The sequence below is a fragment of the Megalobrama amblycephala genome, linkage group LG5 (genome assembly GCF_018812025.1).
Source record: "Megalobrama amblycephala isolate DHTTF-2021 linkage group LG5, ASM1881202v1, whole genome shotgun sequence".
NCBI lineage: Eukaryota > Metazoa > Chordata > Actinopteri > Cypriniformes > Xenocyprididae > Megalobrama > Megalobrama amblycephala.
This window is the reverse complement of record NC_063048.1, coordinates 21,335,535-21,351,823: the sequence shown is the minus strand read 5'-3', so window position 1 is coordinate 21,351,823 and position 16,289 is coordinate 21,335,535. Positions and strand designations below refer to the sequence as shown.

Genomic DNA, 16,289 nt, shown 5'->3' with positions numbered 1-16,289 from the left:
AGCGAAGCCATTGAAACTCTCAAGGTCCATAAAGGTACTAAAAACATATTTGAAAAAGTTCATGTGAGTTTAGTGGTTCTATCTTAATATTATAAAGCGATAAGAATACTTTTTGTGTGCCAAAAAACCAAAACAAAATAATGACTTTTCAACAATATCTATATGGGCCGATTTCAAAAAACTGCTTCATGAAGCTTCTGAGGTTTATGAATCTTTTGTTTCAAATTAGTGATTCGGATCTCCTATCAAACGGCTAAACTGCTGAAATCACGTGACTTGATTCGATTCGTAAAGCAATGAAGCAGTGTTTTTTAAATCAGACATACAAGACCTTTGTTCATCTTCGGAATACAAATTAAGATATTTTTGATAAAATCCGATGGCTCAGTGAGGCCTCCGTTGACAGCAAGACAAATAACACATTCAGATGCCCAGAAAGCTACTAAAGATATATTTAAAACAGTTCATGTGACTACAGTGATTCAACCTTAATGTTATGAAGTGACGAGAATAATAAAAAAAATAACTTTATTCAACAATATCTAGTGAAGGGCGATTTCAAAACACTGCTTCATGAAGCTTCGAAGCTTTACAGAACTTTTGTTTCGAATCAGTGGTTTGGAGCGTGTATCAAACTGCCAAAGTCACATGATTTCAGTAAAGGAGGCTTCTGGTGTGTTTGACATCAGTTGCGGCTGGATGCAACCGATTAGTGCGAGTAGCCGCGTACAGACAGGGAGGAGCTGAAAACGGAGACGTGAAGTTGGACACTTTTTGCTTCTCGTGACGCTCACACTGTGTTTGCATACTTTATCACAGCTGAAGTGATATAAATGCAATATTTGACTAATACACAGATGTTTCAGAGACATTTTCATTCAATACTTTATGTACTATAGCATCTGTTTTTACAAGAATAAATACAACATAATCATATATTATTTAAATACCAATGTAGTGGGGTCTACGTTTTTATCAGTTTTATTTTAACATGACAATACAACATCGCGACTACATGAAAAGAGCTTTAACAGTTATAAAAATACAGATTTGCAAGTCGAACAAGCCTTGTGTTACATCATAAGTGTTTCGAAATTTCAATGGTTCACCACTGGGGGGCGTGACTTTGGCAGTTTGATACATGCCTCGAACCACTAATCCGAAACAAAAGCTTCGAAACTTCATGAAGTGGTGTTTTGAAATCGCCCATGACTAGATATTGTTGAATAAAGTCATTATTTTGTTTTTTGGCGCACAAAAAGCATTCTAGTCACTTCATAACATTAAGGTTGATACACTGTAGCCACATAAACTGTTTTAAATATGTCTTTAGTACCTTTCTGGGAATTGAAAGTGTTAATTGTCTTGCTGGCAATGGAGGCCTCACTGAGCTATTGGATTTTATCAAAAATATCTTAATTTGTGTTCAGAAGATGTGTGTGACAGAATTTTCATTTTTGGGTGAACTAACTCTTTAAAGTAAAGGCCATTTTTGAGTTGATCCTTGCGGTTGACTGAACTGAACTTTTTGAGTTAGAGGCAGAACTTATTTGGGAAATGTGAGTAAATGATGACAATTTTCATTTTGGGTAAACTTTGCCTTCAAGAGACCATTAAACAATTAATACTGAGTAAAAAACACAAAATGCATTTATGTTTTAAAACTTTTATTATTCTTTAAAATTTCCTTCCTTGAGTCTATGCATAATAGAATCAATTAAACCCAGTGAATCACACAGATATCAAGTCTCTCATGTTTTCTTAATAAAGCCACAAATATCAACACAGGCTTCGGATATCTGAGAGATGAAAAACAAAGATAAGAATATTTACATGTTTGTACAATCTGATACAACAGCACAACATATCCATTAGAGTAGCATCAAACAAGCAACGCAAAGGGTCATTTGTTTCAAATTATCAGTAGGAATCAAAAGAAAACAGACACAGAAAAATCTTGGAGAGAAAAGAACAATGTTTCAAAAACCCCTTTCACTCTGAATAACAGCATTACTGACAAAATTGGCAAACAGGACATGAGCAGCTAGTTTCTAAGAGACACATGACTCTATCAACCAAACTGCTTTCAGCAAACAACATTCAGAGCTGACTTTACTGCATAGCAAGAAGAGTGAATGTCACTTTTCAGAGGAAGAGAACATTAAAATGACCTCTCAACTACCTTCTGCAATACAGACTAATACACTAATACAGTCTGTGGTGTTTTTTCTTCAATATACAAAATTGCTGTAACTTGCTTACTGGTAAGATTGTAATGTTTGCAAAGCACAAAGCTGTGACTAATACACAATGGATAACAGCTTTGTTTCGGTATAGCATAGAAAAAATGCAGTGCAATGACAGGCTTGAACACTTTGAAGCAAGTTCACACTTGAATCTTTCTAGGATTGTGCGACAAGAAAAATTAGCTAACAATACAATAAATATACAATCTTTATGAATGTTAATTATCCACATGGCATACTGCTGTCATATTGATATATAGTGTTTGGTAAACAAACAGAGCTTCCAAATCTAGAATGAGGTGTTTAAAACTGGATCGTATAAATCCTTACAATACAATACAAATAAAAAGTAAAAATAATAATAAAATAAAATCACACAACAATGACTGTGAATTGCAGCCAAATGTTTTACCTAAAATAATTTAATGCCAAACATACAAGGCCAACCAAAGCAATAATTAAATATTATAAAGGAATAAGCATTTTTAACCAGGCATTTTTAACACCCAAAAAAAATCTCACATAAAAGGGTGAAAAAAAAAAACAACCTAGATATGTATTTTCTGTAAAAGAAAATATTGCAGTTGATGTGAGGTCCCAAAAATCTAATGTTGATTTTTATTAGAAATTTCAGTTTCAATAAAAAAAAAGAAATCATAAAAACACAACCTAAAAACAGCCACATAAGTTAAAAGTAGAGAGCAATCACAAAGAAGACATGAAAGACAGCAGGACTGAAGAACAGAATTGAACTAGTAATGGGGTAGTGTTTTTATTTTTGATTACATATTGAATTTCATCTTAATACTCTAATGCTAGGTGACTTTTGGGAGAAGTAATATGGTGCATGGCCTGGCAAAGCAGGAATGCTTGTACTGGCAGGCTGTCTGGTTTGACTCCTCCCACTTCTCAGTTTGGCACTACAATGGAAACACAAAGGGTGAGGCTTTGAACTGCCTAAACATATTTGATATATGAATGGTGAAGAAAGGGGGGTTGTGGATAATTGCTGTCATACTGACTTAATCTTTCTGGTTTGACATCTCTCGGCTACTTTGAATACTGTTAGTGCCGTTTTTTTTAAACCATGGACAAGAGGAAGGCAACCAAAGAGGAGGTATATGCATATAACTGTGTGCATTCTGACAAAGATGAATGAAGTAGCTTTGGTTTAGATAGGAAAAAGAATGGGAAAAGGCAGAACGGAAAAAGAAGAGGCAAAGCTGGGCAAAGAGGACATGTGGTATGTTAGGGGAACTTTCTATCTGAAGTGTCAAATTGGCCACTTGGTCCCACAGAAGTCCCTCTCCCAACTGAAAATGTGAGACACCCTGAGCTTTCTGTGTATCCTTTTAAAATTAAAGGCTTCATGTGAATCAGCGCAAATATATATTTTCAACTGTTCTGACAGAATTCCAACAGTGAACTGATTCTGAACTGAACTTTTTTGCCTTAACGCATGGAAAACTGTTAACTGTAGCAAAGAGGAAGTGTGAAAGGAGAGGCAACTGGAAAAGGCTGCTCTAAGCTGAGAATAGTGTCTTTTCTTTACTTAGACGATCTGTGTCCCCCAACAGCCAGGACACATTTAACACAGCACCTGAGGCTTAAATCTGAATTAGAATAGTGTGTTAAACATCATTTGGGGTCTGAACAGCAGTTTAACTCAAAAAGGTCCATCATTTGACTGAGCATCAAGCCTTAATTTGTTGAACACACTATCACCTGGTGGCAGGTCAAGAACAGCAAAACTTTAACACAGCAGGTTTTTGCCATCAGTAAACTCTCCCTGGTCACTACACAATGATATTTACAAACAGTACAAAAGGAGAATAACAACAACAGGAAAAAAAATTAACAATTAGGTTCCATTAGTCGTCAGTCTGAGGGAGACGAAGTTACTCATAAAAATATTCGTTCAAATCTTATTTTAAGGGTTATTTACAGATTAATTTCTATAATGGCTTCTTTTAAATTTCCCAGTGTTCCCAGAATTCCAGTGTTCCTGTTGGAGCTTCAGAGATGATGATTCCTTTCATTTATGCATCTTCAGATGACTTCAGCAGTTCTAGAAAAGCACCAACGGCTCCAAAGTATCCCTGAAATCCACATACATGCATATAAGTGTGCATATAAACAAACAATAATTTCATTGAACTACCGTCATATAAAATAAGTGATTGTCGCTGTTATACACTACCTTTGGAGACTTTTACATTCTTACAAAAGATTTCTATTTTAAATAAATGCTTTATATTCATCAAAATTATCACACAAAAAAAAAGAAAGAAAATTATCACAGTTTCCACAAAATTATGAAGCAGCACAACTGTATTCAACATTGATAGTAATAAGAGTTGTTTCTTGAGCACCAGATCAGCATATTAGAGTATTGGCTGCTAAAAATTAAACGTTGCCAGCAAAGGAATGTTACATTTTAAAATACATTAAAATAGAAAAATGTCATTTTAAATTATAGTAATATTTCACAATATTACTTTTACTGTATTTCTGATCAAATAAATGCAGACCAACCCCAAACATTTGAACTGAAGTGTATTTCACAAATTTGAGAAAATAAAAGCAATAGAATAAGAACAACTGATTAAAACGAATTACCTCATGTTCCAGGAAAAGGGCCCTCAGCTGGCCCTTAGACCAGAAGTCCATAGCATAGGCAAGAAGCTTCGTTGACACTGTGTTTATACGCAGAAAGTTCCCCACAAAAACAACCCGTTCAATTTTCTACAGGACAAAACACAATCACATCACTTAGTTATGACTTTAAAATCTGTGGATGTTTTACACATCATTTTGGAATAAAATTTACAGAATTTCATGGAACAGATTTAAACAGGGTCAATTCTGATTTCATGATGACTTTAATTTGACCATATTTACTTTGTTAGCGCACATTACTAGTCTTGTGGTGAACAATGAATTTGAATTTAATACACACACACACACAAAAAATTGTTTGTCGTGTAATCTAATCGAAATCTTAAAATCTGCTTCCGCTTTGGAATGGAATTCCTTCTCTGATGGCTTGGGTTGAATATCCTTAACCACTCCCCCACAACCGTCAGTCCGCTATGAGTGAGGGATGGAAAGGAGGTGTGCTAAAATAAAAACCTGCCCCCTATTCAATATTCTGTTTCATTTGGAAATATGTCACCACACTGAAGTAAAGCTGGTTGCAACTCCCAGTTCACGGGGACTTTAAACTGAGTGCTGAATGCTACATTCTTTCTGCGGGTGTATATTCCACGTGGGCCATTTAAAACTTGCACTGAATTACCAGCAGGTTGATTCCTGCAGCACTTCTTCAGCACCAGCAGGGGGAGTCCTGACACAAGCAATTCCTTTTATGGACTTTTTATAAGAGCTGCTTAAATCGCAGTTTGATAAATTCAAAGCTATTTGCCGTCATCAACTTGTCATGGATACTAGCTGCTGTGATAAATGTCCTGTATTCTCCAGGTATTGTTGGGAGTTTCTGCTCTGATGGTGTTCTGTACACACTGAAAGCCCTGTACAATGCTGCTTGATCACCAGGCTACAAGGCAACACTGTAGAGAAGCCCAGAGTGGCCAGACAGACGCTCACAGCTGCTGCTGACTGCACACACACACACACACACACACACACACACACACACACACACACACACACACTCACACACACAGAGACAAAAACACAACACACCTCGTTGACTGCACACATGCGTGCGATGGAGCCAATGTTGTTGGTTATGGTGACGAGTGTTGCTCGAGCCAAATCCTCTTTAGAAATACTGTCCCTCTTCTCTTTGCTCATCATGTGACCAAAACTATAACAAAAACACAAGCATATATTTATGTAGCTAACAGACACTTACAGAAAGCCAGTTTATCTACTTATGACATAATAACATGGGGATGGATACTTCTACAGTCCAGTGCCACTACTGCTATAATTTACAGTACAAAAAGACAATACAGACAATGCAACTATGTCTGTGAAGACTAAGAGTTTGGAGTTTATTGGTGAAGTAAAAAGCGATTATATATAAAATTAAAACATTATAATTAAATATAAATAAAATATGTAATTAATTAACACATATACATTCACATATAAATTATGATTTTTTATTTTATTTTACTTGATATAAACAGTTTAAAAGGGGTCAGCAAGATTTCTAAAATAAGTCTCTTATGCTATTCAAGTATAAATATTTATTAACATTTTAAATAACTGTTTTCTATTTGAATATATTTTAAAATGTAATGTATTCTTGTGATGGCAAAACGGAATTTTCAGCATCATTATTCCAGTCTTCAGTGTCACGTGATCCTTCAGAAATCATTCTAATATGCTGATTTGCTGCTTAAGAAACATTTCTTATTATGATCAATGTTGAAAACAGTTGTGCTGCTTAATATTTTTAGCATTTTTTCATCAGAATTCTTTGATAATTCAAAAGTACAAAAGAACAGCATTTATTTTAAATCTTTTGTAATATTATGAATGTATTTAATTTTATAATTTTACTTTAAATAATTTTTTTGAAAAGTAATGACTATTAAAATAACCCAGGAATGGGATCTCACACTTGTGTCACATGAAACAGGCAGGCCTACATGTGAGACCCCGTAGCATCACGTTTCACTTGTGGACATTTGTCACCTGACACCACACACACAAACACAGAGTCTTTTGTACCTTGAAGCCACTGCAGACCCCTGTAGGCCGAAACGCTGGTAGTCCCCTCCATAGATGTCCTTCACCAGTTTGTCCACGTTGGTGCTGTCCCCTTTGCTGGCCATCTCAAGGGCCTCCTCAAATGTCTCACAACCCGTCAACAGGCAACACAACCCCAAAAATGTCCCTCCTCCAAGACTACAGAGAAAAACAGTGAAAAAGAAACTGAGTCAAAACATGGTTACAGGCTACATCTAAAGGCACATCCTGATTTTTCAGTGTTAGATGTGTTCCTGGGTACACATATTTTGTTGTTCCTGGAACAACATTCCCGTCCAAAAATGTAATCCTAACCTTATCCCTACCCCTAAATTCTCCCTAAAATCAGAGGGAAATGATAGGTGAATAACGCTGATGTAGAAGCACCTAACCATGGTTGTAAACCTAAACTTGACATAAACTGTAAACTTGTCCCACAAATCTGATTGGTTGATTGGAAAGTTGTTCTAGAACCAACAAAGATGTTGATTTAGGAACAAATAAGACTTGGTGAAATCAGGTTCTGGCATCTGAAGAGTCCACATGTGCATTCACACATGCAGACATTTTGACCTTTGACCACAGTTTAAACTATGTGCCTATGGCCAAGGTGGCAAACAAACAAGATCACAAAAGGATACAAGCATGTGGTCACTGCCACACAAAGCAAGGTCTAGTTTGCATAATATAATATAATATAATATAATATAATATAATATAATATAATATAATATAATATAATATAATATAATATAATATAATATAATATAATATAATATAATATAGAGAAAATTTTGGAATTGAGATTTTTTTTATGTTTTTTAAAAAAGTCTCTCATGCTCAACAAGGCTGCATTTATTTGATTAAAAATACAGTAAAAACAGTAATATTGTGAAATATTAAATTTTTTATATATTTTAAAATGTAATTTTTATTCTTATGATGGCAAAACCTTTTTTCAGCAGTCATTACTACAGTCTTCAGTGTCACATGATCCTTCAGAAATTGTTCTAATATGCTGATTTGGTGCTCAAGAATAATTTCTTACAAAATGTTGAAAACAGTTGTGCTGCTTAATATGTGGAAACTGTGATACACTACCATTCAAAGGTAAGTAAAATTAAAAATAATAATAATAATAATACTTGTATGCAGCAAGGATGCATTGATCAAAACTGATCAAAAGTGACATTTAAAAAGAGTTAAAAAGAAATCTATTTCAAATAATGATTTCTGAAGGATCATGTGACTGAAGACTGGAGTAATGATGCTAAAAATTCAGCTTTGCCATCACAGGAATACATTACATTACATTATAACATATAAAAAATATAGAAAACAGTTATTTTAAATTGTAATGATATATCACAATATTACTGCTTTTACTGTATTGTTGAACACACACAAGCAGCCATAGTGAGCATAAAAGACTTCCAAAAACATTACCAAATGTGGTAACACTTTACAATAAGGTTCATTAGTTAACAACATTAGTTGATGAATGAGCAAATAATGAACTGCACTTACACAGCATTTATTAATCTTTGTTAATGTTAATTTTAATGTTAATTTACTAATACATTATTAAAATCTTGTTAACAGTTAATGCACTGTGAACTAACATGAACAAACAATGAACTGTATTTTCATTAACTAATGTTAACAAAGATTAGTAAATACAGTAACAAATGTATTGCTCATGGTTAGTTCATGTTAGTTAATACATTAACTAATGTTGAACTAATGAACCTTATTGTAAAGTGTTCCCGAAAAGGTTAATTCCAAACCTTTGACCTGTAGTGTAAATGAATGTGCTGAATGTTCAGAATTACTACACTGATTTTTTTTAGCAAAAGTGATAGGGAAATACAAAGAGGGATTTGTAAAATGTTGAAGAGTGAATATAATAGTTCCTGATCCTCCTGCAAGTGTGACAGATTTGGCCAAGAGCTTTGACTTCTGCTGACAAATCTCCTCCCTCCTGTCAGTCTCTGCTGAAAGGCTGTTCCATTCTGGTACAACCACATTTAAAATGCTCATCCAATGACTGACAGTCAGTGAACTTGACTACCTAATCTGTTGTCAATCACAGATTTGTTATCTTCTGAAGATGACTCAGTCTCATGTTTCAAAGGGAAAAATGAACGCAGCAGGAGTTCATTTTGCATTCTTCTAACAGGCTTTGATTCTGTGTCCATGAGGGATGCGGAAACAATCAGGTTCATGTGGTTTACGAAATGGCCATAATAAAAAAACATCCCTGTTTGAATTTCTTTTGGAAATGACTAATAGAAAAAGAAAACAACAACAACAACAACTAATTTTATCGCATAGTTATTGAGAGTGTGTAACACATTTGAAGTGGTTCCTGTAGCTCAACTGGTAAAGCACAGCAGTAACCATGAGTACATCAGGCAACACATATAAAATCTATACTTTAAATGCACTCAAAGTTGCTTTAAATAAATAATAATAAAAAAAACATAAGAGTCTGCCAAACAATGTAAATGTTAAACTAGTTTATATGGTCCTGAACAAAGCCTGGCTGTGTTAGACACTCATATTTCTAGGTTTCCACTACATGGTGCACGTTGCTCAGCTGTGCTGACCTGGTGCCTGTCACACGTTTGTAGTTGTCCTTGGAGTACACTGCCAGAATACTGACGCCCGAGCCAATGTTGACCAGCAACATGGGAAAAAGGTTGTCAAGACAACAGGGTCTCTTGATGCAGTTCTGTGTGTCGGAGGGGTTCTCAAAGTAATAGCATTCAGGATGACCGTTAAAACCGACCGAGTCTATGTACAGCAGCCCCTGGATCAGACAGTCCAGCTCATCCAACTTCAGCAGCTCTAGGTCTGCCATCTACAAAGAAAAAAAATGCATGACTACTCACTGCTCTGCATATAAGATTTTTCCCTTAAATGTAATTCTTGATACATTTTTTTAAGTTCAACTTTCAATTGAGTAGTTTGGACTTTCTTACCAATACGAGATGCTTAATGTGTTTATAGGTTAGTTTAAAAGCAAAATCCTAAATTGACATTAAAGACTTGTTTCAAATGATTTCTACAGAAAATAGAAAAGTTATTTTAAATTGTAATAATATTTCTATTTATTACTGTTTTTACTGTATTTTTGATTAAATAAATGCAGCAATGGTGAGCATTAAAGACTTCTTTCAAAAACATGAGTGTAATATAATTAGTCTGGTGCAACTTCACATCCAACAAGGTGCATGGAATGGGAAATATGTAGTTTAGGAACAAAACCAGCAGCACTTGTGGCGTGGAGGAGTCAAAAATAAACAAAAAACTATGAAACTGGAGCCACGTATCAAAGCTTTATTTTTTATCAAAGCTACTGTGTTTCGGCACACAGGCCTTCGTCAGGGCTAAAAGGTTTCAGGTGTGTGTAAGTTTTAGGCATAGTTTTTTGTTTATTTTTGACTCCTCCACACCACAAGTGCTGCTGGTTTTGTTCCTAAACTACATTCTTTCAAAAACACAAGTCTTACCACAAACTGTTGAACAGTAGTGTACACACACACACACACACACACATCTTTAAAAATTACCTTACTTGACTTAATAAAAATAAATCTAACAAAACTGTGTCTGATGGATCAAAAAATTTGGGACACAGAAGTTAGGAAATTTTACTGATTGGTTGCTTGGCTTCTATTTTTGGCATGACACAGTAACCCCACTGTGGACCCTCACTGGTTCTAAATCCTACCCCATATAGCTGTTTATTAAACATTTGATTTTATTGTCAAAACCGTTTGAAAGCCAAGCTGTGGCCATCTCCTTACCGTTCTGAAGTCATTCTCAAACTTGTACGCCCCACCACCGGTGGCACACAGAGTGGTATGCAGGCTGGAGAAGTGCTTATCTCTGCCCATCTGTATGAATCTATGCATGGCAGCAGTGGGGAAGCGGATGAAGTGCAGGTTCCCAGTGCGACCGCAGATGGTCAGGTTGCGCAGCTCCAGGTGCACATCACGGACGCCGGTTTTGCCGTAAGCTGTGTTGGAGGTGAGGTACCTGCGTATGCTCTTCAGATTCTCCACCTCCTCCTGCTCCTCCTCTGCGGTGATGTCTTTTGGCTCGAAGTAAACAAGCTTTACTAAAGTACCACCAATATCCATCCCAAACCATGGAAAGGCTAGAAAGAGACAAAGAGATTTATCAACATGATTGTGTAAATTGTGTTCCAAAGAATAAGCCGACAAACTGGATTGGCAACTAAAAACCCTCAACTCCACAACATAATAAAGAACAACTTTAAGAACAACTTGACCACACTTTTGTATGCTATTGTTCAAAAGGTAAAGAACTTGATACTTTTATGCAGCGAGAACGCATTAGATTTAAACAGTGACAGTAAATATATTTATAATGTTACAAAAGATTTCTGTCAAATAAATGCTATTCAGTTTTGAACTTTCTATTCATCAAAATCACAGTTTCCACAAAAACATTAAGCAGCACAACTGTTCAAGCACAACAAATCAGCATATTAGAATGATTTCTGAAGGATCATGTGACACTGAAGACTGGACTAATGATGCTGAAAATTCAGCTTTGCCATTACAGGAATAAATTACTATAAATTATAATGATATAATTATTTTATACTGTAAAAATATTTTACAACATTACTACTTTAGTGTATTATGTGATCAAATAGATGCAGCCTTGGTAAGCATGAGACATCTTTCCAAAAAAAAAAAAAAAACAAAAAAAACATCTGAACCTAAGTAAGCTAATTCAAACATTGTAAGCAGGCCAACCAAAGAGAGGCAGTGACGGGCAACACTGCAGCAGCTGATGAGGAGTCAAGGCAGTTACCATGGCAACAACCGCAAGGCTGCAAATGGCTGTTCTAGGATGTTTAGCAGGTGAGAAACACAGACAGACACACACCAAGGCAGCGGAACCTGTACAAACGTTCAGATGCACAGGTCTGTTTCTATAATTTTTAACTAAATTTAAAAGATCAGTAGACAAATCTCAAACCCGACCTGAATAACCAATCAGTGTCTACCAAGCAGAGAGGGCAAAGTCATATCTTATCAGATAATAGGTACATTATTACTGTTATGACTGATGTAACTGTTATTACATCAGACATTCACTGCGCTGAACCCAGAGAAATCAGGAAAAATTTGGGCAGGTCAGGGTCACAGATCTGAACCTGAATAACCTGGCACATGCAGACCAATCTGTGGTCAGATCGGATTGATTGATCAGATTTATGACTGACCTGCCACTTATCAGCTGGTGCTGCACAGGTGATTTGTCTCTGACCAGAATGCTCTCTGCTAAAACATCATCTCATATGACCCTCACACTTCCTTTCCCCCTAATATAGATGTGGGCGTATGCTGGGAGGTTTATTTTGGACATCACTCTTATTTCAAAGCATGCAAATCAAGTGGATGAGAGCCCAACTAAATAAATATCCATGTGCTTTGCTTTCATAGTTTAAAAAAAAAGTTGCATAAAGGAAAATGCATGCTATTTAAAGGAATCAATTCAGAAGAAAAAGTAAAATCCTAGCCACAGTGGCCAGGAATAACAATGTTGCTTCTTCAATGATCTGAATGACCCGAGCCAGAAGCAGCAGGTGAACAGGGGGTGTGACAGTCGTGTGACATAATGACATCAAACAACTCATGTGGGTGAAAGGTCTGTTGACATCCCCCCAGTCAGTAGAGGCATGGAAAGGGAGAGAGACTAAGAGAGAGAGAGAGAGAGAACATTGGCAGGCAAGTGTGTCCAAGTGAGGAGCTGGGAAAGGCGGAGATGTGACGAGAGAGAGAGAGAATGTGACCGAGTGAAGGAGAGGGACAGAGAGAAACTGGAAGGCAATCCAAGTGACTGTCTATGTGAAAGAGAAGGGGGCTGTGCAAAAGAGCGAGAAAGAAGACCACTGAGTACCTGACAAAATCAAACCAGAACAGTAGAAACACGTCAAACACTTTTGCAGCAAAATTTAACACTCATAGAAGATCTAGAGTCTCTCACTATAATGTCATTAATGTCAAAATATGCATTCTAATGCAAAAACTGTGATTTAAATGATTAATAATCTAATTAAGATATAAAATAATAAAAATAATATATTATGCTATATTGTGTTATAATATTATATAATAATATTAATAGGGATCTTTTATTCCTAAATATCTAATGTCTGTCCACTTTGTGTGCAAGTGTTGCACTAATCTGAACAAAAGCACTGAAACGAATGTAAGAGGACAGAGACAGTCCTATATTGTCAGCTTACAGAAGCCATTACCAGCAGAGATAGAAATATTGCCTAATCAAAAAAACAGAAGAAAAAAAAGAAGTTTTTAACAGGTTGATACAGTACTTTAAAATACTGTTTATCTGGTAAGGATACTTGTAACACCTTTAACATGGGCTGAGTACAAATAAAAGAACAATAAACAACTGCTACAACAAAGGTGTTACCGCACACACAAAACATGGCTGGAGCTGAGGAATGCAGACAAGCTGGCCTGGCATGCAGTCTGAAATAACTAAGACTTGCTAAATTGCATGAACATTTTAAAAAGCATTCATTTTTCTGCTGCTGTTACCTTTGACAACACAAACTAACACAAACACAAACCTGACATGATGTTCTACAACATTTTTGCACTTTAGTAAATAAAGAAAAAGAAAAATCAAATCCATTTACAGTGTTACAATCACCACAATGTGCTGCAAATAAATTTTTTTAAACCTGTCAGAGGAATATATTTTTTAACATCACACAAGGATGAGGTGATGTCTTACCTGGCTTCTTTGAACACTTCAACTTCATGGTAGCCCTAATATATTCAAGTGCAAACAATAGCCCAACCAGTAGGATAGCCCACAAGCAGATAGAATTAAATTAGTAATTCAGTTCGGCTTGTAATGGCATTATAAATACGCTCTCAAAGTTGAATTCTTGGCGTCGTTTAGCAAAGTGAATAAATACGGAAAAACTCGAAATACTGAAGGGTGGGGGCGTTTCTGTCTGGCCCTTTAACACGGCCACGCGAAGACAAAAGTCAAGCTGTGATTGGTGGAAACGCGTCGAGCCTTTCCATCAGGAGCGATTTCAACACACCTCCTGACTTCACACCGACCAATCAGAGAACGAGAAGAACAGTCTCAAAGGTTTCATCAAAACAAAAGACACTCTTCGGTGTACAGGTCAGACACAGCACAGAAATAATGAGTTTGTTCTAGGGTTGGAAAGAAATGAGAATCATTTTTTATTTTTTATTTCTTTAAATACCGAATGATTTTCATGCACGTTTGAGGAGTGATAAATGACACGAACAGAACACCGTATTAAAATAATCTGACTTTTTGTAACTTTTGCAAGTAACATCAGATGAAAATAAACCCTTTAAAGTATTTTGACAATACCTGCACTACATTTCACAGCTAATGAATCTACAGAGAGACCAGACCAGTGTGGTCCGATTTTCTAACGAATGACTCGGTTCATTCGGTTCTTTTTAATGAACAAATCACTGATGAATCATTTAGAGCGATTACTGATTTATCCGACTTATTTAATGAACAGAAAATCATTACATTCTTCATACCCCACTCCAAATGACCCAGCTACTGTTACTGTGTTATACTTAAAAGTCTGTCAACATACATTTTGCGTGAACGGTAGTACATTTTCTTTGTAGTCAATTTATCTCACAATTTGGTAACGCACTTTTGAGGGAAGTAAATGAAATAAGAATTGCACTTTCTCCCCTCAAGTGTAAAATCGATACATTTCTTATTTCCACTTTGGACCCTTGTTCAAAGATCCTGAGTTACCTGAGGTAAAATTGTGTAACGTTACTTCAAGTCGATGACATCTAAGTCCATGACATCTGTAAATGTCAGTTACTGTCTCAAAGAAACAGGGCAAAGTATATATTGTGACATTACACTGGCAAAATTTCATTTAACCGTGACGAATATTAGCATTGCTATCGCAATAATGAGTTAAATATTGACTCGAACACGTCCTTCCTGAGAGGTCTGTGTGTGTCTTTGAGCATTATTACTTATCAGACATTGTGGGGATCAAATGTGCAGATATTATCTGAAGAACACTGAAGGTGTCTGTGTAACTATAAACTTACGCGGTCTGTTTTTCTTCGCCGACTCCAGTCGCCTCCGCAGCCGACACCTTTTCGCCGGGGACCCGTTGGTTTGAGGGTCGTGATGAAGATGATGATGGTGATTATCGTCCGTCGGACTGTACGGGCTACAGCTCCCGTTGCTCAGCTGTCGCCGGATTGACTTGTGCATGCCGTTTGTGTAGCAAGGACCCGAACCTTTCTGATCCATCACTGATTTGGCCTTATCCATATTTAAATGCAGAGCAAAGGTCTACAGCGCACGACTCCGGTAAAGCTGGAGGCGAGCCTAAAAACACAGACACGCGCTGTATGTGTCGCGCTCTCGAGATAAGAAAGACTCGTGGCTAATGACCTAACGTTACACCAAATGCACGGATTTAATCTAAAAACGATTATAACAACAGCAGCAGCGATAATAAAATCGCGTGTTTACAAGTGTCGAATCCAGAACGATAAGAGCAATACACTAACACACGCTGCAGTCGAGGTCATTGTCGGTCATATTTCCGCTCGGTAGTCCTGGCGCTGCGGCAGCCACCCCGTCAAACAACCGGCTCGTGACGTCACCAGGAATAGCTCCGCGAGCCAGTTTTACAGCTCAGCGCGAGCAGAGCATTGCGCCATGCGCGCGCGCGCACACACAAACACACACAAACACACACACACACACACACACACACACACACACACACACACACACACACACACACACCATCTTCTAATATTATCGCTAACAAAAGATCAAAGTACAAGACGGTCGTTCCTCACGAGTCAACTGACAAGGTCTTTAAAAATATCATTTTTATGCGGTATTATTAGGGTGTACGGCATGTTCTCCTGCGTCACTCATGTTGTGTTAAAATAAATAAATAAATAAATAAATAAATAAATAAATAAATAAAGCCTATTGAGTAGCAATTGAAAGCGATTTCTCTCGGCTGAATGTGTTTGGGGTGAATGAGGTCGAAGGGGAGTTACAGTTCAGTGGTTCTCGGGTGTCAATCATGGAGGTAAGAAAGTACATTGGGAAGACAGAGAAGAGGGAGGATTCAAAGGAGTGAATGTTAAAATACAGAAATACAGGCTAATCTTTCCAGTCGTTTAAAATAAACTAGGATAGTTTTAAATCTCTCTTATGCTGAATTTTAACCAAATACAGACATATTCT

At 36.6% G+C, this 16,289-nt stretch overlaps 1 protein-coding gene across 2 annotated transcripts; it reads right to left on the bottom strand.

The window, feature by feature from the left end:
- Positions 1 to 1,650: 1,650 nt before the first annotated feature.
- On the bottom strand, positions 1,651 to 15,739 carry pank1a (pantothenate kinase 1a). 2 transcript variants are annotated; one of them, XM_048191187.1, is made up of 7 exons: positions 15,122 to 15,739; positions 10,781 to 11,133; positions 9,578 to 9,831; positions 6,951 to 7,127; positions 5,952 to 6,075; positions 4,866 to 4,991; positions 1,651 to 4,345 (listed from the first exon to the last, which is right to left on the bottom strand). In XM_048191187.1, exons 1-7 carry the CDS (start codon positions 15,348 to 15,350, stop codon positions 4,286 to 4,288), a joined length of 1,323 nt encoding a protein of 440 aa, XP_048047144.1. In that variant the 5' UTR covers positions 15,351 to 15,739; the 3' UTR covers positions 1,651 to 4,285. The 2 variants fall into 2 exon arrangements, with proteins under 2 accessions (XP_048047144.1, XP_048047145.1); XM_048191188.1 differs by lacking the exon at positions 15,122 to 15,739 and adding an exon at positions 13,776 to 13,992.
- Positions 15,740 to 16,289: the final 550 nt, after the last annotated feature.